The sequence below is a fragment of the Acomys minous genome (genome assembly GCF_964271855.1).
Source record: "Acomys minous genome assembly, chromosome: 2".
Lineage (NCBI taxonomy): Eukaryota > Metazoa > Chordata > Mammalia > Rodentia > Muridae > Acomys > Acomys minous.
Genome location: NC_140484.1, coordinates 115,069,739 through 115,095,630, shown reverse-complemented (window position 1 = coordinate 115,095,630; position 25,892 = coordinate 115,069,739). Strand labels below are relative to the sequence as shown.

Below are 25,892 nucleotides of genomic sequence, written 5' to 3'. Positions count from 1 at the left end.
ACAGAATTTGGGTCCTCTGTAAAAGCAGTATGTGTTCTTAACCACTGAGCTATCTCTTCAGTCATACAAATTATTAATTAAAAAAATAAATTAAAAGGATGTTGTAAAGTGAGTGTGGTAGCTCAGACCTGTAATCTCTGTACTTGAAAGTCTGAGGCAGGAGGCCACCCCTGGTTACTGAGTTACTGTCTCAAACAAAACAGAAAAAAAACAAAACAAACAACAAACATAACTAAAGCTAGGCTCTAATCCCAGCACTCAGGAGGCAGAGGCAGGCAGAACTCTGAGTTTAAGGCCAGCCTGGTCTACATAACAGTTTCAAGACAGCCAGGGCTACATAGAGAGATTCCATCTCAAAAATAGTGAAACAAAACAAAACAGAAACAAACAAACAAAAGGTAACAACAGAAAAACAAAAACACAACAACCCAGGTTTGGTAGCAGGATGCCTGTAATCCCAGCACTTAGGAGGCAAAGACCAGAGGACCACTGTAAATTCAAGCTCAACATATTGAGTTCCAGGTCGGCCTGCCTACAACACAGACTCTGCCTCAAAAAGATAAAGCAAGAACCAAGAGTGTGCTCCAGGATAGCCAGGGCTACACAGAGAAACTTTGTCACGTGCGGCGGTGGGGGCGGGGGAAATAAAATAAAGATGTAAAAAGTCGGGGAGATGTTTATTTATAAACCATTGAGTAACACAAGCTTTATGTGAATAATATTACAGAGTTAAACGGCCTTTCCTGTGCCCTCTCTAACAAGCTTGAAAGGCTAAATACATATACACCAAACCCCCAGTGCAGTTCCTGGATGACAGAGAACTGATTGCTTCCATTTTCTTCCTTATGCTTTGCTGTCCCTGCCCCTAAACTTCTCTGGTCAGCGACAGTTTCTCCTATTTTCTCTGCTTTTCATTCATGCGTCTCTTTTAAATTTCGTGGACTGAAAGAAGAAAAGGATGTCAAAGGATGTGGTTAAAGCCCGTAATCTCATCATTTGGGAAGCTGAAGCAGGAAGTGTCCGAAGTGTCCGAAACCAGCCTAGGTTGCAGAGGGAGAGCGGCTCAAAAAAGGATACACGTGGTGACGATGGGGGTGTTGATTCCAGTCTGGGAATTCTTCGTTCTGATCTGGATGAGCGATGACCATCATCCTCTCGCTCCATTCACTGGAACAAGGTGGGAAAGGCCAGGAGGCATCGACGGGATGCGCAGAAGTTGGGGCGTTTTACCCTCTTCTTTCTGCCCTGCTCCCACCACCCGGGAGCTGCCCTTCCACGGGCTCGGGGCTCGGGACTCGGGGGGCGGTCCCGCGGGACTCTTGCCGGTTGGGTAGCGCCCTGGGCGCGAGGGCGGCACCAGGGTCAGCTGTTCCGCGTCCGCCCCGCCCAGTGCCCGGGTCCTATAAGCGTCGCCCTGCCCTCGGGAGTCCTGCGTGTGGAGCTGCGGGCAGTGCGGGAGCATGGCTTGGAACACCAACCTCCGCTGGCGGCTGCCCATCACCTGCCTGATCCTGCAGGTGATCATGGTGGTTCTCTTCGGCGTGTTCGTGCGCTACGACGTCCAGGCGGATGCCAGCTGGTGGTTGGAGAAGAAGCGCAAGAACATCTCCAGCGACCTGGAGAACGAGTTTTACTATCGGTACCCGAGTAAGTCCTATGGCCCGCGGGCTCACCTTGAAGAGCCTCCAAGGTGGTCCCCAGCTAGCGGGGGCTGCCTGGCTGCACTCCTCATGAGGTCTGCCTCTGTCTCTGAAACAGTATGGAGAGGGAGGGGCCTCAGCCAGTCCCTGGAGAAATGATCAGATGAGCTCACACTTTGAAAGTCTGGTATCTTTGTTACCGTTCTTTGGTTGGTTTGGGTTGTTTCTTTTTATTTAACTTTCATCTCTCCCCGCCATCAGACGCCTCCTATGTCCCTGTCCTACTTGGTGTCCTCAAAAGCCAGAATTCACCTCCGTCACCCAACCAGTAGGTGACCTGACTCCCATACACTTCAAATAGAGATAGGTCCTATGTCAGACAGAGATCATAAGGATTATATGCTTGCCTTCCACTTCTGATATGGAGGCAGGTGTGTGGGACCAGAGCTGGTATTGGTCTAGGAGGTCCCAGGGTTTGGAGAAAAAGCTACTGGACACCCTCCCCTGCCCTGGGAGCTATGATTAAGAAAATGCCTGTGAGGGCTGGAGAGATGGATCAACAGTTAATAGTATTGGCTACTTTTCCAGAGGACCAGCGGTTGATTCCTAGCACTTACATGCTGGCTTACAGCCATCTGTGTAACTCTAGGTCCAGGGAATCAGATGATCTCTTCGGCGCTTGCTGGGCACAAGGCACACAGGTGCACAGACATGCATGCAGGCAAAGTACTCACACACATTTAAAGAAGAAGAAGACTACATGCTGCTCTCAGTGGCCCATGCTTGTAGTCCCAGCACTCAGGGAGGCAGAGGCAGGCAGATCTCTGTGAGTTTCAGGCCAGCCTGGTCTCTACAAAGCGGGTCCAGGACAGCCAAGGCTGTTACACAGAGAAACTCTGGGGGTGGGGGGGTGGGGGGGGAACTACAAAGAAGAATATGGCCCTGGAGTGACAGACCTGTTTTCTAACATGGCTCTGCTGCTTTGAGGTAGGCGGTGTAGGCAGATGTCAGCCATAAGGAACCCTAACTTCCTTGTCTACTGACTAGGGGGTGACGATGGTGAGACCCACTGCACAGGGGAGGGGGTGTGTGTGAGGCACAGTCCTAGGAGTTTAATCCTCACCTAATAACAGCAATCGGAAAAAAATAACAGCAATCGGTTACAAGACCACTGAACATGGCACCTTAAGGCTTTAGGCACCTCTGAGAGCTTAAAAGCAGCCCAGGGCTGGGCGCGGTGGCGCACGCCTTTAATCCCAGCACTTGGGAGGCAGAGGCAGATGGATCACTGTGAGTTCGAGGCCAGCGGGGTCTATAGAGTGAGTCCAGGACAGCCAGGGATATACACAGAGAAACCCTGTCTCAAAAAACAAAAAACAAAACAAAAGCAGCCCAAGGTCACTCCAGGCAATCTAACCTTCAACTTCAAGCCCAGGACTCTGCCAATGCCCCTGTGCTTTCTGGTTCCACTCTGTCCACTAGCAGCCAGTGACAACTCTTCTAACAGTCGGTGCTCATGTGGTCACAGGCCATTGGATTTTGAAGGGACACTGAAGCTTTTCTCTCCCAACAGCTACCCATATTAACCTTCGTCGTCCCCAGCAACCCCCCCCCACCCCCTGCAGCTTGTGTACGTGGCAGCGGGACATTTTCCATGTCTGGAAATAAAGGGGCCCCATCAAGGCTGTAGCTTCAGAACGCACAGTGTGAATTCACTCTTCAGGCTGCCAAACTTTCCTCTTCTGGGTGGGGGATTGGCAGGCAAATGGGAAAGCAGGCAAGCTTAGGATTCACCCTTGACTTGTTCCGTTTCATCTGCAGCTCTGTCTCGGTCCCATCTGGGCACCAGAGCCAGCCCTGGTGGGAAAGTGTGAGGCAAAGGCTTCATTTCCAAGGATATCTGTAGCTCTTTTATCTTGTCCTGGCAGATAGGCATCGGGACCCCACAGAGGAACGCTATATGGCCGCATGCCCCTTAGAAAGGATGCAGTCCTCAGTGCCCCAAACTCCTACTCTGTCCCTCCACACTCGGCCTCCTGTCTTCTTTTGCACCACTCCATAAGCATTTATCTACAGGCTGACCCAGGGATGCTGGCAGCAGTGGGTTGGGACCAAGACATAAATCCAGACTGTCCCAGGGAACTAGGGTTTGTGGTCACTCTGGACTAACAAGTTGTACATCGTGGGTCTCTGGTCCTCCAGGACTCCTAGATTTATTGGGAACAGAGCCCTGCATCTCATAACACCCAAGACCAGCGGTGCTGAGCCTGGTGCTCAGAGCGGGCAGTTGATCTCTGACAGTGGCAAGTTTTGGTTGCTGAGGAGGGGCCAGGTTGGCCAAGGGTCCTCTGAGAAGGAAGCTGGGAAATGGGGTGAGAGGCTCAGGATGGCCTGAAAGGAAAGGGGGGGAGCACGCTGATTGAGAAGGGAACCCCAACCACCAAGGATGCTTTCCCCCAGTTGCCCTTGCTGCCAACTCCAAGAGAGATGGGGGAGTGCGCACGGAAGCAGGAAGTGCGAAATAACCTTGGGCTCAGTGTTCCTTGGCAAGGACAGGAAGTACTACAGTGGGAGAAGCACCTCCAACCAAGCATAGGATCTCTTCTCAGTCATCACTGTCAACCCTCAGGGGAAGACATGGCTCCTGCCTCCCCCCCCCAGGCTCTCCTCCCCCCCCCCCGCCATCCCCATTTCACAGATGAGACAACAGATATGTCTCACACAGATCACCCAATAAGAAACCAGAAGCCCAGGTTGCCACCCTGGGATCTGACTCAGCCCCACAGATCATGGTGGGGCTCTAGATCATGGTGAACTGTGGTTAGGAGCTAAGTAAGGAACGTGAGGCTTCCTGGCCAGGTGGGTCTCCAAGCCCTGGTTTCTGCAGGTAACTAATTCCCAAGGGTGTGGGACAGGGCAGACCCATGTGGTCCTTCTAGTTCTTGGCTGGCAGTGATCAGGACCTATGCAAGGTGAAGGTATTAGTGGAGCCTGCTGGGCATCTCTGGATTCCAGAACGGGACAGCATCAAGACTCAAGAGGGCCCAAAATCGGGATCCTTGGCCACAGCACACCCCCCCCCCGGAAGACTGACGCAGAGCTAGATGGGAATGTGCCTCCAGGAAATGGCAGGAGAGGTCCAGTGCCTATGGAGCACCACCCTTAGTGTACTGGTAGAGTAGAGGTCAGGATAGGAGCTTCAGCCAATAAGTCCCCCCACCCCCAAGTGGGAAACTTTGGTTGAATACTTGTGGGTGTCAGGGAGGGGGAACGGGCTCATCCGAGGAGTCAGAAAGAAGTCGTCGAGGTGACTGGGAGTGGAAGTGAGAACAGCTAGGTAGTGGCGCCCTCTAGTGGAAGTTAGCATAGTTGGCCGCTAGTATGTTGATCTGCCTCATTGGAGCGTGGGATTGAGTTGCCCTAAACTGTGAAGGGCAGAGTACCAACTTCCACTTACCAGCAGCAAGGTCTCCTGCACCTGGTCACTCTTGACGGGAGGGGGGCTGGGCGGGGGAACCACCTGCTCGAATATGGGCGGCGCCCTGTGCCTGGACTTTGATGGGGCTCCCCACAGAACTTCTTGGGCTGTTTGTACTGCAGAGAGGACATGCCACACAGACCAAACTTCCACATGATTGCTGCTAAACCTCTTCAGTTAGCGCCGAACCTTAGGCGACAGGATTTGATGGACAGGTGGTTTCGGTGCTAACTCAGGACCAACTTGGCAGGGAAAGAGGAAGGAGATGTGTCCAAGGAGGGGAAGCTACATCTCGGGCCAGAGAGGGCCAGGACACCCAAGGGGCTGAGGTGAGAGGGCATAGATGAGGGAAGAAAGACAGGAAAGGCCAGGATTTCTTGTGCCTGCACTTGAGACAGAGGGAGGCTAAAGGCAGCGACAATGTGTAGGTGTGCCCTGGTGCCCTTCTGCTCTTCCTTGTCAGCATGGCTTCTCCGTGCCACCACAATCTGGGTGGGCCCCCTTCTTGATAGGCCCCGCTTCATGACAGGACAGTTTTCTCCCGGGGGCTCCCTCAGTGTTCCCCTTTTGTCCTCTAGCCCCAAGGCACACGAGTACTTGATCTGTTTCTCCCCAGTTCCTACATTCAGTGGGCCCGCATGCTACTGGGTGGCACGTGGTTTTCTCGGGCTTCAGGCCCCGCCTCCGTGGCTGGTTGTCTGAGGCTCACCACAGCCAAGATGGCACCCAGAACGTTCCCCGGTGGCCCCTTCACTCCCACTGCTCTGAGTTTGTCAGTGGCGCAGTCTTCATGTTTCGGGAGGCAGAGGCAGGCGAATCACTGTGAGTTCCAGGCCAGCCTGGACTACAAAGCAAGTCCAGGACAGCCAAGGCTAATACAGAGATACCCTGTTTCGAAGAAAAACAAAAAGCAAAAAACAGTCTTGGTGTCACCGAGCTCTCCTCCCTGCTTAGGAGACTGTCATCTGAACACAGCCTCTCCCTCTCTCTCTCTCTCTCTCTCTCTCTCTCTCTCTCTCTCTCTCTCTCTCTCCATGGAGTTCTTCTAGTCTGTCCCTCATTGGCTCTTCCCAGGATAACCACAAGATCTTTTGCGTTGCTTCACGTATATTCTCTCCTTTTTCACCACAACCACATGGGACATGATAACATGAAATACACACTCACTTAGAAACCCCAGCCCGGATGTTTTGGCTCTTGTGATCTCAGCCGAGCAGAATAGACTGGAAACCTTGAGACTCAGAGCACCATCCTGAGAGGTACATGGGGTGGAAAATGTCAGCTTTCCTATATCCATCTGTGCTTGCATGAGCAGAGAGGCCTCTCACTCTTGGTCAGGGCCTGCTAGCTGAGAGAGAGGCCGGAGGCCCTGGTCTGGGCCTCAGGGAAGCCCCGGAGCAGGGTGGGGTGGGAGGCAGATTTGGACAGATAGCAGAGGCGAAGGTCAAGATCAGTGCAACAAAGACTTTGTTCACCGCTCCCCTGAAAGACTGCAGGGCCTCCAGGGCCCACCAGCCCTGTGTGTGGGTGTTAGAAGAAGAAGGCCTTCAGGCCACTGTGCTGTAACGTCACCTGATGGCTCCTGGACTGTGTCCAGCTGACTGACTACAAAAGCAACGAGGACATACTTTTTTGTTTTTGTTTTTGTTTTTGTTTTTGTTTTTCAAGACAGGGTTTCTCTGTGTGGCCTTGACTGTCCTGGATTCACTTTGTAGACCATGCTGGACTGGACTGGAACTCACAGCGATCCGCCTGCCTCTGCTTCCTGAGTGTTGAGATTAAAGACGTGCACCACCATGCCCAGCTGATTACATACTATTTAAAAATTAAATGCAATATCATTTGTGGGGGTGGGAATTAGGGGGTGTTTTCACTCATGTATGTCTATGGACCACTTGCCTGTAGAGGCCAGAGGGTGTTAGGGCCTTAGGAACTGGAGTCACAGGTGACTGATTGTGACCCATCCTTTGGGTTCTGGGAGTTGACCCCTGGTCCCCTGGAAGAGAAGCCAGTATGCTGTACTCTTTTTTGAGGGGAGCAGATGAGGGGGAGGAACCTGTGTAGTTCCTGGCTGTCCTGGAACTCTGTAGACCAGGCAGGCTAGCCTCAATCTCAAGAGATCTGCCTGCCTCTGCCTCCCGGGTGTTGAGATTAAAGGCGTGCGCCATCACCACCCAGCAAAGGTTTCTTTGAGGGAGGGGAGAAGAGTGGAGTTTCTCTTTGTAACCCTGGCTGTCCTGGAACTCACTCTGTAGACCAGGCTGGCCTCGAACTCGGAGATCCACCTGCCTCCTGAGTGCTGGCGTTAAAGGTGTGCGCCACCACTGCCCTGCTACGTTGTATTCTTGAAAATATCATGGAGGGCTCTCTCCTAGGCACTCAGAATATCCTGGTGGCCGACACAGGCACAGCCTGCCTTCCTAGAGCTGTGGAGTCTAGTAGGTTAGACAAACCAACATACAACCTCATGTAATGGGACAGGGAAGGAAACGAGGGGACAGCCTGCCTTCAAGTAGGTGGTCACAGTTGGGCCTAGTGCCATAAGCCTTTCATCCCAGCACTCAGGAGGCAGAGGCAGGTGAATCCTGTGAGTTTGACGCCAGCCTGGTCTACATGAGTTTCAGGACAGCCAGAGCTACTGAAACCATGTCATAAAAAAAAAAAAAAAATTTTTTTTAAAGGTGCTCTCCATGGGGGTGTGTCGCGCTGGGCTGAGAGATGAGGGAGACCCGATGTTTGCAGGCCAGTTCTGCAGCGGCCTTTCAGTCAGGGACGCAGCCCCATTGCAAAGCGCCTGCAGTGAGACGAGAATTGATGGGAGGTTAGTGCAGCTGGCACACGGGAGGGGGAGTGGAAGCCAGAACCGGAGACAGCGTAAAGAAGACAGGCGGCCTGGCAGGCCCCGGGAGCTGCCTTGTCTTTCTCGTTCTCAGCCTTTGGAAATAATTTTAAATTTACAAAAGCCACTGAAATGGAACATAGACACAGTATGCTGTGTACACTTTAACTCGGGTTCAGGAATTGTTCTTTCTGTCTCTAGCTACACACACACACACACACACACACACACACACACACACGCACACACACACACACACACACACACGCATGCACACGCACACACTTAGAGGGTCAGTCACATCCCTCACAGCCTTGCTCCCTGGCACACTCCGGCATAATAGATTTCATATGTCCACGTGGGTGAGGTACCTTTTTTTTTTTTAAGGGTTTTTTTTGTTTGTTTGTTTTGTTTTGTTTTTTTGAGACAGAGTTTCTCTGTGTAACAGTCCTGGATGTCCTGGACTCACTTTTGTAGATCAGGCTGGCCTGGAACTCACAGTGATCCGCCTGCCTCTGCCTCCCCAGTGCTGGGATTACAGGCGTGCGCCACCACACCAGCCTGTGGGTGAGGTACCTTAGTTCACCATCAGTACCTAATTCTTTCAGCTGACCCAATAATCTTTTTAGCTGCCCCCATACTTTCTCTGCCAAATCCAGTGCAGACGTAGGTATTGGGTGTAACTGCCATCTCTTTTAATCTGGAACATCAAACAAACAAACAAAAAACCAAGCAAGGCTTTTCTTGGATAATTTTCAAGAGGACACTGCCGCTTTGCTTCGCTTTGTTTTGTTTTGATTTTGAGTCAAGGTCTTACTATGCAGTACAAGCTGGCCTCGGATTTGCAATCCTCCTGCCCTGGACTCTCAAGTGCTGGGCTGACAGACAAGCGCCATGGTGCCCTTCCTCAGCCTCAACCCCTTTTAGCAACAGACTCCTTATTTTGTGTGCAGTTGTTCTTTCATTATTAAATTTGGCCCTGCAGTGTCGGGGAGAGCACCCTCTGGGGGGATGTCCCATCTGGAGGCACACACTGTCCTTCTGCCGCCATTCGGCATGTTAATTTTGATTCCCTCACACTTTATGTAACCTAATTTTTCCTCTGTGCAATTACAATGGTTTGTTCTTCCCTGGAGACCAATGAGTCATTTATTGGCAGAATCTTTAAGGCGGTGCAAAAGCCCTGCTCTTCTTGGAATTTCCCTCTGCGTTTAGCATCACTCGATTGACTCGTTGGTGTGAAAGCGATGGTTTTTCTAACACTGATTTTAAGCAGAGTCCTCAGCATTCGACTGCAGGCAAGAGCCCTCTTTGCTACCCTGTCCAGTTTTTTTTTGGTAAATTTATTGTCAGCATGGACTCGAGAATTCCTGTATCTAAATGGCTGTAACTTATTATGAGAAACCATTATTTTTGGTGCTTAAATTGCCCAGATGAGGCCAATGGGAGCCCTTCTGTCTGGCGCTTGGTATCCCATGCCATTCACAGTTCCTTTGTGTCTTATATTTCTATTAGGTTTTCACACGTCCGGGTTTTTTAATTTGTGGTGTGTGTGTGTGTGTGTGTGTGTGTGTGTGTGTGTGTGTGTGTGTGAGAGAGTGTGTGTGTTGTAAAAGTAACTTCTATTCTCCTGGCTCAATTATTAATTGGGAGGCTTACTTCTGTTAGCCTAGGCCTAGTCCTGGAAGCGTCTAACCTCCATACAATCTAACCCTGGCCTAGAATGTTTTAGCCTCCGAGACTTACTGCTTAATGAGTTCACCTTTACTTGTTCTTCTTTCTGAGCTCCGGGCTGGCTGGTTCAACTCAACTGTTCTGGCTCAAACTCTTCTCCCAGCTGACTTATTTAACCTGGCTTCTCTCCCGGGCTGGAATTGCTCTGCTTGGCCTCAAACTAACTCAGCAAGCTGCTCTAATCTTATGGCTTCTTCTCATTTTCTGGCTTGTTACATCTTCACCTGAGTTTCTCTCTCTCTCTCCTTTCTCTCTCACTGTCCTGGTAAAACCTCCCTCTTCTCTCTGAAAAACTGTCTCTCTCTCTCCTCGTGAAGTTGGGCTTATCCTATGCTGTCCAGGCTTCTCTGATTCATCATCACCTTTTCTGCCACTCAATTGAACATCAGTTTCAACTAAGGGTGCTTCCTTCTACAATTGGCTTTCTCTTTGATTTGGATTAAAGGCATGTACCACGATGCCTGGACCTAAACTTTTCTTTTCCTGATACTCTATGCTAGGCTGGCCTTGAGCTCAGGTCTGTTTGCCTCTGTCTCCTGGATTAAAGGTATTTATTCCAGCTGGATCACACAGACCTAGAAGATCTTTGGATGTGATCTGTTGCCAGAACAGCCATGTTCTGAATTAACATTCCTCTACGGCATGTGTGGGTTTTGTTTTGTTTTTGTTTTTAAGACAGGATCTCATTATGTTGCTCTGGCGGGCCTGGAACTCACTCTGTAGACCAAGCTGGCCTCGAACTCACGGAGCTTTGCCTGCTTCTGCCTCCCAACGGCGTGCACTGCCATGCCCAGCTCCTTACCTTGTTTTCTTGGTCTCTAAAAGCAAGCAATATTAGTGCTGGGAGACCAGTTTAGGCCGTTCTAGTCCACCCCGAACCCCTCTGGCCCATTTCTCTTAGTTTTATTAGAAACCTGAGATTCCGAGTGTGGAGGTAGCTTGCAGGGGTCACTGCGAGTTAGTCTGGCCAAACTTGGAAATAGAACCAATGCTTGAGTAATAATAAATAAATAAATAAATACATATATACCCAGTTGGATCACCTTTTATGGGCATACACTATGCCAAGAACTTTACATACACACATCTGTAGTTAACCTCTGCAACATCTGTGAGGTGGCATTACAAAAGGTGTTGAAGGCCGGGTGTGGTGGCGCACGCCTTTAATCCCAGCAGTCGGGAGGCAGAGGCAGGTGGATCGCTGTGAGTTTGAGGCCAGCCTGGCCTACAAAGTGAGTTTAGGACAACCAAGGCTACACAGAGAAACCCTGTCTTGAAAAAACAAAAAACAAAAAACAAAACAAAAACAAAAAAACAAAAGCGGGGGTGGGGTGGGGGGTGGGGGCTGGAGAGATGGCTCAGACGTTAAGAGCACTGCCTGCTCTTCCAAAGGTCCTGAGTTCAATTCCCAGCATCCACATGGTGGCTCATAACCATCTATAATGAGATATGGTGCCCTCTTCTGGCGTGCAGGTGTACATGCAGGCACAATACTGTATACATAATAATAAATAAATAAATCTTAAAAAAGAAATAAAGGGGGAAAAAAAAGGTGTTGAGCCCCAAGCGTGTTTGGGAGCAGCCATCCAATCCAGATGATGAAACATTGGTGTTCCATTCTCTCTGCTGCGTGACTGGAGGAACTGCATTTGGGGGGGGGCACGGGGGGCGGGGGATGCAGACATGAGTAGCTCTGCTCTGTGCAACTATGCTTGGCCTGTCAAGGCCGTGCTTATTCAGATCAGCATTGATTCTTCTGCCCGGAAGAAAAGGTTACTGTGGAGAGGGCGAGACTATATTGCCTCAGGTGATCTGTGTTCTAGACTCTGGGCCCCCGAGTATAAGTTGGCCTCAAATTCAAGTGCCCAGGGCCCGAGGAAGAACCTCAGTGGTAAAGCATAATATGAATGAAGGCCCTGGATTCCACAACCCGCTCGGAGGGAGGGAGCGAGGTAGGGGTGGGGGTGCGGGAGTATAAGCGAGCCAAATGCTCAGTTGCCCATCCGTGTGGACCAGCAGTGCTATCTGAATGGAGGGCGGAACAAGAAAATTGTCATCTCCCAAGGGTGCTCTCAGGCATCTTTTGGCCCTACAACCCAGTGGTCTAGCCTGGAGACACACCCCAATACCCCGGCTGTCTCCAGAGAACCTTGAGATGGAGGTGGTGGTTCTGGCAGCCAGCTGCAGTCTGGTTGCAAGGAATAAAGGAGCTTGGATGGGGGCAGGCAGGGCTCCAGGTTCTGTCACAGTGTCTGGAAATATAGGAGCCATCCTAGGTGGCGCTGGCCTGTCAGAGCCGTGGTGGACCTTCTCTAGGCGGCAGAGACCTTCAACTGAGCTCTCCCGGCAGGCTTCCAGGACGTGCACGCCATGGTCTTCGTGGGCTTCGGCTTCCTCATGACCTTCCTGCAGCGCTACGGGTTCAGCGCTGTAGGCTTCAACTTCCTGCTGGCAGCTTTTGGCATCCAATGGGCTCTGCTCATGCAGGGCTGGTTCCAAAAGTTTGAAGATGGCATCATTGTCCTGGGCGTGGAGAAGTGAGCCCGGGAGTAGCCGAGGGGCGGGCGGGATGGATTGGGCGGGGCCCAGGGCTAGTCCGGCGGTGGTGGGGCGGGCCCTGGAGGGGATGGGGCGCAGGTGGGCTGGAGGCGGGGCCAACCTGATGGGGGTGGGTCCTGGGGGGGGGGTAGGGCTCAGGGGCGGGGGCGGGGTCTGGATGGGGCGGTGCGTAGGAAAGAAAACTTGGATATGGCTCAGAAGGCCGGACCTAGAGGCATAGTAGTGAGAGTGCTGTAAGGGGCAGGTGATAGGATAGGTTGAGGATGGAGAGAGAGGAGAAAGGGAGTGGATTGGGACAGGAGAGGGCGACTGGGTGGGCTTAGGTGGTTTGTCCTTCAGGACACTTTAGTCTGGTGGCAGATGCTCCACCCACAGTTTTCTCATCAGCAACTCTCCAGGAGGGAGGTAGTAGTGTTATTCAGGTACTGTGGGAGGGTCTCTCTCTGAGGCAATACAACCCCAGGGACCCAGGAGGCAGGGCCAGCTTCCTAAGCCAGCATCAGACGGCTCCTTGCTAAGAAGGCACAGAAATGGGGAACTCAACTCAATGGAGGTCTTGCACTCCACCTCTCCCTTAGGCAGGAGGAGCAGTGAAGGCCCGTGTGTGTGTGTGTGTGTGTGTGTGTGTGTGTGTGTGTGTGTGTGTGCGCGCGCGCGCGCGTGCAGGCTCCCAGTGTATCCTTCTGAACTTGCATCCCAGGGTGGGGTACCAACCTCTTGTCCCACCTCCAGCCTTCTAAAAACAACTTCTCAGCTTGATGAGTGTCACCAGCCCTTCCCCACCAGACACCTCACTCTCCTCTTTTGGGAAGCTGCCTTCCCTGAGCCGCCCCAACTCACCACACCAGCAGTAGTAGCAGATTGGAAGATAAATTCCGCCAAACCAAATTGTCAAAAAAAAAAAACAACAAGCAAGCCAGCCAGGCAGCGGTGGCACACACCTTTAATTCCAACAGGCAGGGCAGAGCCGATTCTAGGCTAGCCTGAGCTACAAAGTGAGTCCATACAGAGAAACCCTGTCTTGAGGGGGGGGGGAGAGGAGAACAAACTAACCAAACAAACAAAAACAGAGTTTCTTTGTGTAGCCTTGGCTGTCCTGGACTTGCTTTGTAAACCAGGCTGGCCTCAAACTCACAGCGATCCACCTGCCTCTGCCTGAGCAAGCCGTCGTTGGCACTGCGAAGTCCTTGGCCTATTCGTCAAGCCCGCAATTAGGAGGAGCAAACTGATAGAAAAGCACTTGCAAAGGGCAGATCTCTGCTGTATCAGTTACTTCTCCCCCAAATGCACTCAAAGCCTGCCCCCCCCCTCCTCAGATGTGTCCCTCCATCTTCCCCCATCACTGATGCTTTTCCTCCGTTAGGCCACACCTCCTAACTTCCCCAGACATCGATCGCCACCACCTGAGGACCAGTTGCTCCAAGGACTGAGTGTATGGGGGACATTTCTCACTCAAACTGCCCCACTCACTGTCACAAGGAGAGCACCAGCCAAGTGTTGTCAGCCAGATGTTTGAAACTTTGAACATGTGTTAAAAAAAAAAAAAAGACCAGTCACTCGAGCCACTTAGTGACACATAAAAGAAACAGGAAAAGCACTCCGTTAGACAAACTCAACAAAACCTATGACATGCATATCTCCCTGAAGTACAAAATGCACTTCTCAATACCACCGGCCTAAAGTATGAATAGACGTGCTATATATATCTCGTTAGCCTCCATGGCAGAATGGCTGTGACACACGAAAAAGCCTTTAATCCCAGCACTTGGGAGGCAGAGGCAGGCGGATCTCTGTGGGTTCGAGGCCAGCCTGGTCTACAGGGAGAGTCCAGGACAGCCACGGCTAACACAGAGAAACCCTATCTCGAAAAACAAACTAAAAAAAATTAAGTAAATAAATAAAAATATTTTATTTTTCAAAAGAGTAGTTACAAACTCTGAGTTAGCAAGTTTGAGGTGAACTAGGTATTCAGCAAGCACTTGATAAATAGAGTTTGGGCAAGTCGGCTTTATGGAATTAGATTCCAGCTCCTGGCCTGAGCATAAGCTGTCCATCCACTGGACATGGGGCTGTCAAGGGAAGACATGGCTCTCCACTGCCTGTGCGGTTCAGAATCAAGGGGAGCTCCTCCTTTTGCCTTATCCTTTCTGTCAGCCCTTCCTGCCCCGGCATGCCTAGTACCACTCGAGATCTTTACTTCCTATGGCAAGGCCCCTTTGTCTCTTCTGTGGACACTGACCCTGGCTTGTGGGTAAAGTGACAGGAAGGACTCACGGTGGGAGGGACAAGTGAGCCTGGAGTGAGGACTCAGGGTTTGGAGCAGGGGCCACATTGGAGGACGTGGGAAAGAGGCCTTTTGGCAAGCAGAGGTAATAAGAGGAAGTTCTGGGAGAAAGACAAGCAGAGACAGAAGGCAGGGTTTTACCCCAAATACAGGGCTTGTTCAACAACAACGGCTAGAGCACTTGGTTCCCTGAGCATAAGCTGTCCATCCACTGGGCATGGGGCTGTCAAGGGAAGACATGGCTCTCCACTGCCGCTGTGCTGGGTACTATGCACACATGGCTTTAACCATGATGAGCTCGTTAATCACAGATAGCGAAACTGAGGCTCAGGAAAGTTAAGCCACCATCCACAGTGCATAGAGGACCGAAGGCTTGGCGGGGAGGGGGGTTGAGGAGGGGTGCGGGGGGGGGGGGTTCATTTCTGGCTATAGCTGCAGCTCCTCACCCGGTCTGTTTCTCTACAGCATCATCGAAGCTGACTTCTGTGTAGCATCTACCTGTGTGGCCTTTGGGGCAGTTCTAGGCAAGATCAGCCCAGTCCAGCTGCTCATCATGACCTTCTTCCAAGTGACCCTCTTCTCAGTGAATGAATTCATCCTCCTGAACCTCATAGAGGTGAGCAAAGGTGGGGGAGGGGGAAGACAAAGAGGGATCAAGGGAGAGAGGTCTGGGGCCATGTGAAACCCGACAAGTCGCTCAGCTTCCTGAATCATGGTTTGGTTGGGTTTTTTGTTTGTTTGTTTGTTTTTGTTTTGTTTTGTTTTCCATCTACAAGTTAGGAATCACGATGCCCTCCCAAGGTCTACCTGACATAGCTGCCCAGCATCTAGGCAGAGCAGGCCTTCTTCCAGGCCTCTCTAAGCTTGACTCTGTCTTTGTCCTCTATGTCAGGCCTGTCTCCATCAGAAGCACTCATGTGCCTGTCCTGTGTTCGAGATTCATCTCCTGGGCTAGGCAAGCCAGCAGAGGGCGCCATGGCCAGCCTAGTGTGGTTCAGAAGCTTCCCCAATGGGGGGCTACTCAAATCGGAAAGCCCCATCAGGAGAGCTAACCAAGCCAAGCCAAGCAGAGGGCAAATGGGAAGGGTCCTGGCATCTGGGTGACTGGCCAGCAGCCTGGGTACAGGGATTCCCCTACCTCCCTCTGCTCAGTCGATTGCTGTGGGAACCGTCTTAGATTGTCTTAGACACGATTTCTATTGCTGTGATGAAACGCCATGACAGAAAGCGACTTCTGGGATGAGGAAAAGGTTTATTTTGCTTATTCTTCCACGTCCCAGTCCGTTATCTAAGGCAGTCCTAGCAGGAACATGGCAGTAGGGACTGGAGCAGAGGCCATGGAGGGATGCTGCTTACTGGCTTGCTTCCCAAGGCTTGCTCAGCCTGCTTTTAGAACCACCTGCCCAAGCTTGGCACCAACTATCCCCAATCAGCTGGGCCCTGCTATGTCAAGATACCGATCAGTTGGATGGATGTATTTTCTCAGGTTCCTCTCCCCAGGTGACTCTATAGCTTGTATGTATCAAATTGACAAAACAAACAAAAACAGACCAACCAACCAACCAAATGCGTGCACACACACATGCACATACATGTATACACACACACACACAGAGGGAAAATACAGGTCAGGGAACGAAGCTCTGTGTTCTGATGAGTCAGAGACAGCTAAGCACGCGTGCATGTGTGTCGGGTGGGGGAAGAACTGTGAGGAAGGAGGGAGAAATGGGGCCAGGCCCTGACAGGCCCCTTGCACTCCAGGCGAAGGATGCAGGGGGCTCTATGACCATCCACACATTTGGCGCCTACTTTGGGCTCACAGTGACCTGGATCCTCTACCGAAAAAACCTGGAGCAGAGCAAGCAGAGACAGAGCTCAGTGTACCATTCCGACCTTTTTGCCATGATTGGTGAGAACTAACAGCTGGCGCGTTGGTGAGGGCAGCCATGGTGGGTGAGACCTTCCATGTGGGTGAGGGCCACCATGAGGTGGGGGGGGGGCCTCCAGGGAGAGCTGCTATATCTGTGAGGGCTGCCCCAGTAGATGAGAGCTGCTGTGATTGGTCAGACCTGCTGTGACTGGGTAAGAATGACGCTACAGAGTTGAAAGACTGCCATGCTGAGTGCAGGTCACCACCATGAGGGGTGAGAGGAGCGCCCATCATGAATGAGAACAGCCATGGTGGGTGAGGGACCACCCTGCAGATGGACGGGACAGTTATGAATGCATGAAGGTGTGCTGTGATGCGTGAGGATCATGAGCCACACGACCATGGCTGGCTGCTGGTCCCTGGGGAGGAAGGGCAGAGTGAAGTCTCCTGTAGATACTTGTAGAGTCCTGGTTTGCCCCTCAGGAAGTTGGCCACTCATCCTATGTGTTCCCTAGAATACCCCCAAAGGCAGCTGTGGCCCGGGCAAACTGAGCATTCCTACTCCTTATGTCCCTTCTGAGAACAGGTGACATTTCTCAGACCCAGGCCTGCCTTCCGTCATCCCATAGACATTACAAGAGTAGGAGCCATGTAGCCAGTCCTAGTGGTCAGGGAGACAGAGGAGGCTTCGTGAAGTTGGTATGGCAGGCCAAGTGGGAGCTAGGTGAGTTAGGCAAAGGGGTAGGGGGTGGGGGGGATGCTTCTAGAAGGAGCACCAATGAGAGTGATGCTCAGATGTCAGATGTCAGCTGGACTTCTCTGGAGTTGAAAGGCAGCGCCTCTGCTTGGGCCTGTGAGCCTGACCTAACTCCTCCTCTCCTGGCCCCTGGTGTGTGTGTGTTCTGACCCAGGCACCCTCTTCCTGTGGATATACTGGCCCAGCTTCAATTCGGCCATTTCCTTCCACGGAGATGCCCAACACCGAGCAGTCCTCAATACCTACCTCTCCTTGGCGGCCAGTGTGCTATCCACAGTGGCGGTGTCCAGTGCCATACACAAGAAGGGCAGGCTGGACATGGTGAGCAGGGGGGTGGCAGGGGGCAGCGGTGCTGTGGCTTTTGCGGGGAGGTATTATTCTGACTGGCAAGGCCCAGCCTATGCCTCATTGTGGCAGTCTGCTTCTAGATTGGCATGCCCAAACCTAGATGCTTAGAGTGAGCCATCCCTGCCAAACGTTCTTGTCCTCCCCACAGCCTGAAATGCCACTGGCCAGTGCCAGTTGCATGCCACATCAGGCCTACCTAACAGAGGGGTTGGGGCTGTCCCCTCTGCCAGGCCTTCATCCTCCTGTCATCACTGGTCTCTTGGGCTTTTTTGTTTTTTGTTTTTTTCCAAGACTAGAATTTCTCTTATAGTCCTGGGTGTCCTGGACTCTCTTTGTAGACCAGGCTGGCCTCGAACTCACAGAGATTCCCCCTGTCTCTGCTGGGATTAAAGGCGTGCACCACCATGCCTGGATTCTTGGGCTTTTTAATGCTGTCCCAGCCCACACACTTAGAGGAACCAGGTGCACAGCACATGCCACAGCCAACTAGGAACATTGGTAGCAACTGGCCATGCATGAGGCCCACAAATATCTTTTGCAGACACATTGTATACTCAGAAGCCCGTTGCCCTCAGATAGACATGAAGGGGGGAAAATGTGCACTTGGATTGTTAGAGCCCATGGGTATGTCCATCAGCACACTGACTCATGGACACAGAACGTGTCCAGGCCTGCTGGAGGTTGTGGGTGGCTTGCTTGCAGAGCATACGAAGCAGCCATACTCAGCTGGGGCCAAGGCTAAGCCCTTCTGCATGTTCCTGGCTTGCTGAATCTGAGCTGTTTCCAGCTTCCAACTTTGCACAGCGTGTGAGCACAGGCCACACTCCCGGAACAGAACTGAGAGTTTGCACACTTTGCCTGCCCTGCCCAGGTGCACATCCAGAATGCCACGCTTGCAGGTGGGGTGGGCGTGGGCACAGCCGCAGAGATGATGATCACACCTTATGGCGCCCTCATCGTGGGCTTCTGCTGTGGCACCTTCTCCACCCTGGGATTTGCATACCTATCGGTGAGGCCCCTAGAACTGGTGCCGGGGTGGGGGTTGGGGGGAGGTTATGTTCCTGATAATAGGGAGAGACGGAGGGAGGGGGCAAGGATTAGGGAACACTGAGTCCCTGTGTTTTTGATGGCCTCCCCATGCCCCCACCACAGCCACCGCCTGAGCAGTGCCCCCCTTCCCCCCTCCCCCCTCCCCCTAGCCATTCCTGGAATCCCGCCTCCGCATCCAGGACACATGTGGCATTCACAACCTGCACGGCATCCCCGGCATCATAGGTAGCATCGTGGGCGCGGTGACAGCAGCCTACTCCTCCCCCGATGTGTACGGAACACCAGGGTAAGTGTGGAGGAGGCTTGAGAGTGGGTTTTCCGCCTTCCTTCTCTTTGCCTTCTTCCTGTGGGACCAAAGGCATCACCGTCCTCTTCATTTTCCACTCTAGACCATTCATGGGTCTCTCCCCCAACAACCCTCAGACCTGCCCTGCCCTTAAGAACGCAACAAAAGAACCGGCTAGTTAGGAAGGCAGAGGCCTAAGCTTTCAAGAGCACACCTGTGAGGTTGCAGTAACCATGGCCTCTCCATGGGGCCCTTGCTTGCTTCCTGTCTCTACCCCCAGGATAGTCCATTCCTCTGGTTTCGGGGGTTATAAGACCGACTGGACTAAGAAAATGCAAGGCCGGTCCCAGATATTTGGCCTCCTCCTGAGCTTGGCCATGGCCCTGGTGGGCGGCATCATTGTGGGTGAGTGAGACTGGCTAGCCCAGAAAAAGATGGGGATCCTGGTGGGAGACCCAGTAAGGGGGGGGAGGACCCAAGAGCATGTGTGAAGGGTGGGCCTGGGTCTCCCTGGAATCTCCCCGATATCTGCGTTGTCAGCTGTGGAGTCGGGAAGGAGCTGGTCCAGCTGAGGGCAAAAGTTGGGATGAGGAAAAAAATAGTTTCTGACTGCTGTGTCCTCCAATCTCTTTAGGACTCATTTTGAAATTGCCATTCTGGGGACAAGCTGCTGACGAAAACTGCTTTGAGGACTCAGTGTACTGGGAGGTGAGTTCTAGAGGCCGGTCTGTCTGCATAAGGGTAGCTGAACCCCTCACCTTTCCTTCACCTATGTAGGGCATGATGTCACCTGTGAATTGAAGACTCTCTTCCCTATCCTCCTTTATTTTGCCTCTGGACCCCGAGTGGGATGTGTATACCGTTTGTTTTTTTTTTTCCCCTACACACTCTGGGAGTAGAGTCACCAAAGCAGCCTGCCATGGGGTCTGAATCTGGAGCGTCAGACTGCAGCCGTATTCTACTAAACTTCCAAAGTCTGAGCCCCAACACCAGCAGCCTCAGTGTCACCTTGTACTCCTAACCTAGGGAGGGGGCTGAGGCAAGAGGGTCAGAGGTTCAAGGTCATCCTTAGACATACAGTGAACTTGGCATGCTATAGGTGACCTAATCCTTAAAACAAACAACAGGGGGCTGGGGAGATGGCTCAGAGGTTAAGAACACTGACTGCTCTTCCAAAGGTCCTGAGTTCAATTCCCAGCAACCACATGGTGGCTCACAACCATCTATAATTTTGAGATCTGGTACCCTCTTCTGGCCTGGAGGTAGACACTGTACACATAATAAATATATATTTAAAAAACAACAACAACAACAAAAACAAATCAGCAAATTACCTACCCAGAAGTATTAACAACCTTCTGGGTGACTCTGAGGGAGACCTCATCCGAGAACCTCTCTGTTAGCCTAATGGCTCATTAGTTAGTTACTCTTCCTGGCCTCTGAGAGTCAGTTGGGAAGCCTCCAGAGCAGTGGTTCTCAGCCTGTGGGTCTCGGTCCTTTCTGGGGGTGGGGGGTGGGGCGGTGCGGGGTTAAAGGATCCTCTCACGGGGATGTCATATCAAACATCCTGCATCTCAGATATTTAAACTGTGACAATAGCAAAATCACAGCCGTGAAGTAGCAACGAAATAATGTTATGGTTGGGGTGGGGGTGGGTCACTACAACACGAGGAACTGTATTAAAGGGTCACAGCATTGGGAAGGCTGAGAAGCACTGGACTAGCGCTCCTCAGAGCTTCCGGCCTGCAGCTTGGGTTGCGCTGGGCCGGTGGTGCAGGGCTTGGGCGTGAGAGTGCTTTGTAAATCTCCTCCAGGTGGTTCTCACCCTCACCTTGGCCTCAGTGTGGTGTCCAACCATAGAACCCATAGCGAGCACCTTATCTTACTGCCACCTGATGCCAGCCCGAGGGACCTCACTCAGAAGGGCTGCAGGAGGACAGGTTCCCAGGGGATTCCTGCTCAGAAGTGGGATTCTACCACACTCCACCACTTTTAGCCTGTCGGTGCAAAACCCAACCCGAGAGGTGCTCCAGGAAATAAAACATCAGAACACAGCAGAACTATCTATCACTGTTTCTCTCTGTCTCTCTCTGTGTGTCTGTATCTCACTCGTTCACTTTTTCTGTCTCATGTATGCACATGTGTGTGTGTGTGTGTGAGCACACACATGCCACAGCACATCTGTAGAAGTCAGAGGACAACTTGTAGGCGTCAGTTCGCTCCCAACATGTAGGTGCCAGGAATTGAACTCAGGTCATCAGGCTTGATAGCAAATGATTTTACCCACTGAGGCATCCTGCCAGCCCAGAACACATTTTCTTTAAAGGCATGCCCCCCAACTGAGGCCTCCTGTGACATCAGAGTTTCTCTCCCCCACAACCCACAATCCATTATTGCTGGTGTTTACCTGCTCCTTTCAGAAGAGAGAGAGAGAGAGAGAGACAGACAGACAGACAGAGAAAGACAGAGAGACACAGAGACTCAGAGACAGAGACAGCGAGAGAGCGGAGGAGAGAGAGAGAGACAGAGAGAGACAGAGACAGACAGAGAGAGACAGAGAGACAGAATATCAAAAGACACTTTGTGGGAGTCAGCTTCCTTCTACCATGTGGGATCTGGAAATGGAACTCAGGTCACTAGCCTGATGGCAAGAGGCTCTATCTACCCACTGACCTGCCTCACTGGCCCTGATTTGCTTATTTTATTGTTGTTGTTGGGTTTTTCCTGGTTTTTCGAGACAGGGTTTCTCTGTGTTAGCCTTGGCTGTCCTGGCTCACTTTGTAGACCAGGCTGGCCTTGAACTCACAGCAATCCACCCGTCTCTGCCTCCCGAGTGCTGGGATTAATGGCGTGCGCCACCACGCCGGCGATTTGCTTATTTTAAATTATAAAATTGCTAGAAGGTCAATTCAGAAACTCTGGAATTAAAGAAACATGTCTAGAAATATATTTACAAGGTGCTGAGGCTGTAGTTCAGTGGTAGAGCACAAGTCACAAAGCACAGGGTTCAATCTGACTACACATGCATGCATACACACACACACACACTCACACAAACTTACATTCTCACACACACACCCATACAAACAATCACACTTACACACACTCACACACGCTGTTAAAAAAAAAAACAACAACCCTCTTTGAAGCACCATTAATACTTTTAGTATGTTTCCTCTCATGCTTTTTTCTCTGTGCAGGGTTTTTTTTTTTTATGCTGTTGAGATTTGATTATTCACCCCATTTTTTCTCTTTTCCTATCTGGCAAATGGATTGCCCCATACTGTTAAATTTTTAATAGACTTTTCTTTTCTTGAGCATGACCATGTTCATCCTAACTTTAGAGTCTGTGCAAACATAATTTGAGACACCACAATTAGAAACACATGGGCACAATACAAATGGACCCCACATCTCCATGCATAAGAGTTGCTTCTATCTGTCTGTCTGTCTGTCTGCTTGTCTATCTACCTATCTATCTGCCTGTCTATCTGTCATCTATCTATCTATCTATCATCATCATTATCATCATCATCTGTGTCTATCTTCATCTATCTCTCTATGTGTATGTCTCTGAGTGTACACTCATGTGTGCCCACACAGTTATATGTTCCTATGTATTAAAGAAAATGGTGTTAGTGGGGCTGGAGAGATGGCTCAGCAATTAAGAGCCATGGCTGCTCTTCCAAAAGACCCAGGTTCAATTCCCAGTATCCAGAAGCTCACAGCTGTCTATAATTCCAAGGTCTGACACCCTCACACAGACATACATGCAGGCAAAACAACAATGCACATAAAATAAAAATAAAATAATAATTTTTTAAAAGAGAAAGTCACGTTGGGTTCCTCTGTTACTCTCTGCCTGTTCCTTTGAGGCAGGGTCTCTCCCTAAGCCTGAAGCTCACATTCTCACAGCTAGGCTGGAAGCCAAAAAGCCCCAGTGATCCTCCTGTCTCCACTCCTCTTGGGACTGGGGCTACTGGCACGTGGTACATGTCTGGCTCGTTACATGGTTCTGGGATCCAAACTCCAGTCCTCGTGAATGCAAAACAAGTGAGCTTCACTATGGAGACATCCTTCCAGCCCATCTTCATTTGTTCTGACCATGGAAAGTCAGGCCAAGTTCATACTTCCTCCCAGCAGCACTAGGTCAAGAGAAAACAAAAGTCTAAATTGCTGGAAGTGAAAGCTGTCCCTACACCCCTGTGCACCTGGCCAGTGAGAGGGCTTCCCAGAGGAAAGGAATGAGGCTGCCCCCCACCCCCACCCCCACCCCCACCCTTGCTTCACTGCCCAGATCCATTTCCCGTCTTTGCATCCCCTTTTCCACTTTTGGAGGTAGCTAAGGTTTCTGACACGCTATGCTGCTCATCTTTCAAAAATGGGCACAGCTTCCCCCAGCCCCTCCGAGCTGCTTGTTCCAGTCTAGAATGCAATCTGAGCTCTTCTGTCGACCCATGTTTATCCAGCTGCTGTTCTTGCGGTCAGGACGCTTTGGTCCCTAGCACCCTGGACAGTGCCAGTCACCGCCCTGCCAATTATAAAGGGCAAGCTGTTGAGGGAATGCTCATGTGATCTTCAACAAGACCACAAGGTGGCACTCGCCACACAGCATTCACAGGCTTTGGCTCATCCCAACCAACCTACAGGGCTCTGCCTGTGACTGAACCCTGGAAGTAGCTTTCTCTCCCCACAGATTCCTGAAGAATCGAACACGATCTACATTCCTGAGGACCTCGCCCGCAAACACCCTACTTCTATGATAACCTCAGTACCCTTGGTACCTTCACCATCCATGATTCCTCCAGTCCCTCCAACACCTCCAGCATCCTTAGCAACTCCAGCACCTTCAGCATCCTTTGTACACTAAACTCCCAGGGCAGGTGAGAAGCAGGTAAGCCTGACCTGTAGGGAAGGGTGGTCTACTTCTCCCAACAGAGGCCCAGGTCTCAAAGCCCAGTTGCCTTAGCAAGGAAACAAAGAGCAAGCATGAAGAAATGAAGGTGTGAACTCGCCTGCCCTGCGGCGGAACAGGCAGGCTAGACTGGAGGGGGATATAGAAGGACACCCAGGGACACACTTGGCTTTGTGGCTGCTTGCTCCTCTGTGACGTGGAGAGCTTCTTCAGCCTAGAGATCAAGGTTCGGTCCTCTCTCGTCTATGATCAGGCTAGGCCCTCCCTCCTCCTCCTCCCCCCATGTAAGGCAGAACGTGTCGATGGGGTAATGCAATATCTATCCAACCCTTGAGAAAGCTCCCATGAAGCAGGGTAATTGTTTCCCTCGTGTTCATATCCCAGGCTAGCCTGGAACAACTAAGTGTCCTCCCTCCTCCTAGCCAAGTGCTGGGATTACAGATGTGTGCCACCATGACCAGTCACCCTCACCTTCCCCCCCCCCCTTTTTAAGGACAGGATCTCAGATATTCCATACTGGGTTTGAACTCACTAAGTGGCCAGGGATGACCTTGAACTACTGATCATCCTGTCTTACCTCCCAAGTGCTGGAGTTACATGAATGTACCACTAAATCCAATTTATACAGTGCTGGTCTTCAAACTCAGGGCTTTGTGCATGGTGAACAAGCACTCTACCAACTGAGATGCATCCCGCCTCCCTCTCTTTCTTTTTAAAAGACGGAGACATTAAAGCACAGGATCTTCAAGCCATGTGGCTAACAAGTGAGAAAACTGGGGTCTTACAAACAGTTGACAGACTTAGAGACCAGAGCTTAGAAGTAGCTGGGTCCAGGGTAAAAGGCAGGAGAGAGGATTTTAGAGATGAGCAAAGCCAGACTGTGGCCCTTGCTAGTGGCAGTCACCTCATCTAGAAAAAGAAAAAGTGCCAGGAGGCTGTGACAGGCCCACTGACCCGCTGCTCCCCCTCTCTCCCTACAGGCTCTACAAGACTGTTTCCTAGCTCTGGGAAGAGCTGGGCTGACCTAGCTGGGAACTTGGGAGCAGGGCAGCTGAAAGGCCTGCTGGCCTGGCCCCAGCACCTGCCACACCCCCTTCATCCCAGGGGGCTTGCCTGAGAATTGAGGAGATTCCAACAAAGTGAGCTTGAAGCCAGGGTCAGCTGCCAAAAGGTCTGCCCCTGCCTGGGGTCAAGATGTTCATATCCTTCAAAAAGCAGCAAGGAGAGTGGCTGGGGTGGGGGTGGGGTGGGGTGGGGGATTGGGGGGGTAGAGGGGATGGGCTTGACCCTCTCAGGGGGTACCACATCTTGGATACTTCCAGCCCCCAGGCCTGTTCTCCCCCACCACCACCACCAACCATACCTCCCATGCTCCGAGGGACCCCAGACCACTCTATTTTGTGTAGTAAATAAATGCTGTTGATGTTCTTTGTAGACTGAGTGTGAATGCTCTGATAGGGCCCTGTGATACATATACACACCCAGAAGACCTGACCTTCTGTCTGACCCTAACTCTTGCCTAAAGGGCCACTCGCTCTACAAGAAAGTTCACCCAGCCTGGGGAGGCCTGGGAGCTCAGCCCTAGACTGCATTCTTTCCCCAGGCCCCCCTCTTCCTTTATGTTAAGTGTCCACGCCAATGAGGGAAGCCACTAGCTTGATCTGAGTACATCCCAAGCAGGCTGGGGAGTAGGGATGGAGGGAGTCCCCTCCCAGTTGGCTTTCCCTAGCCATTCCCCACCACCACCCCGCCTTGCCTGCCCAGCCCACTCCTGCTGTACAATGGGGAAAGTTTCAGGTCCTTAAATTCCCAGGTGCGGAATGGACGTGTAGACTGCCCCCCCCCCCCAGATGCGGTCTGTGACTAAGTGGCGATGACCTGGTAGGATTGTGGAGGGCCACCAGGAGTTGCCCAGGGAGTTACAAGACGATAGCATGAGCAAAACTCCTGGACAGGAATCAAAATGATTTTGCCTTTAGGTAGTAGAAAGGGGAAGGGAAAGTGTACAGGCTAGAGAGAGCAAGGAAACCCGGGTCTTTTGTGGAGCCAAGATTCCTGGGAAGGAAGGGGTGAAGAGAAGAAGAGGATGGTCTCTCCTGCCTCCCAACTCCGCTCTCCCCGCCTCCCTGGCA

At 51.6% G+C, this 25,892-nt stretch overlaps 1 protein-coding gene across 1 annotated transcript; it reads left to right on the top strand.

The window, feature by feature from the left end:
* The first annotated feature begins 1,415 nt into the window (after positions 1-1,415).
* On the top strand, positions 1,416-25,194 carry RHCG (Rh family C glycoprotein). The gene is made up of 11 exons (XM_084801483.1): positions 1,416-1,647; positions 12,042-12,228; positions 15,000-15,150; positions 16,296-16,443; positions 17,316-17,482; positions 18,381-18,518; positions 18,709-18,845; positions 19,126-19,250; positions 19,480-19,553; positions 23,542-23,739; positions 24,741-25,194. Exons 1-10 carry the CDS (start codon positions 1,461-1,463, stop codon positions 23,713-23,715), a joined length of 1,488 nt encoding a protein of 495 aa, XP_084657609.1. The 5' UTR covers positions 1,416-1,460; the 3' UTR covers positions 23,716-23,739; positions 24,741-25,194.
* The last annotated feature ends 698 nt before the right edge of the window (positions 25,195-25,892 follow it).

What these genes read in the sequence shown, in the direction of transcription:
- RHCG (XM_084801483.1), top strand. Translation starts at nt 1,461, where the DNA reads ATGGCTTGGAACACCAACCTCCGCTGGCGGCTGCCCATCACCTGCCTG. An exon ending in TCCTCCTGAACCTCATAGAG is followed by an intron (nt 15,151 to 16,295) that starts GTGAGCAAAGGT and finishes CTTGCACTCCAG; the next exon opens with GCGAAGGATGCAGGGGGCTC. An exon ending in AGAAGGGCAGGCTGGACATG is followed by an intron (nt 17,483 to 18,380) that starts GTGAGCAGGGGG and finishes TGCCCTGCCCAG; the next exon opens with GTGCACATCCAGAATGCCAC.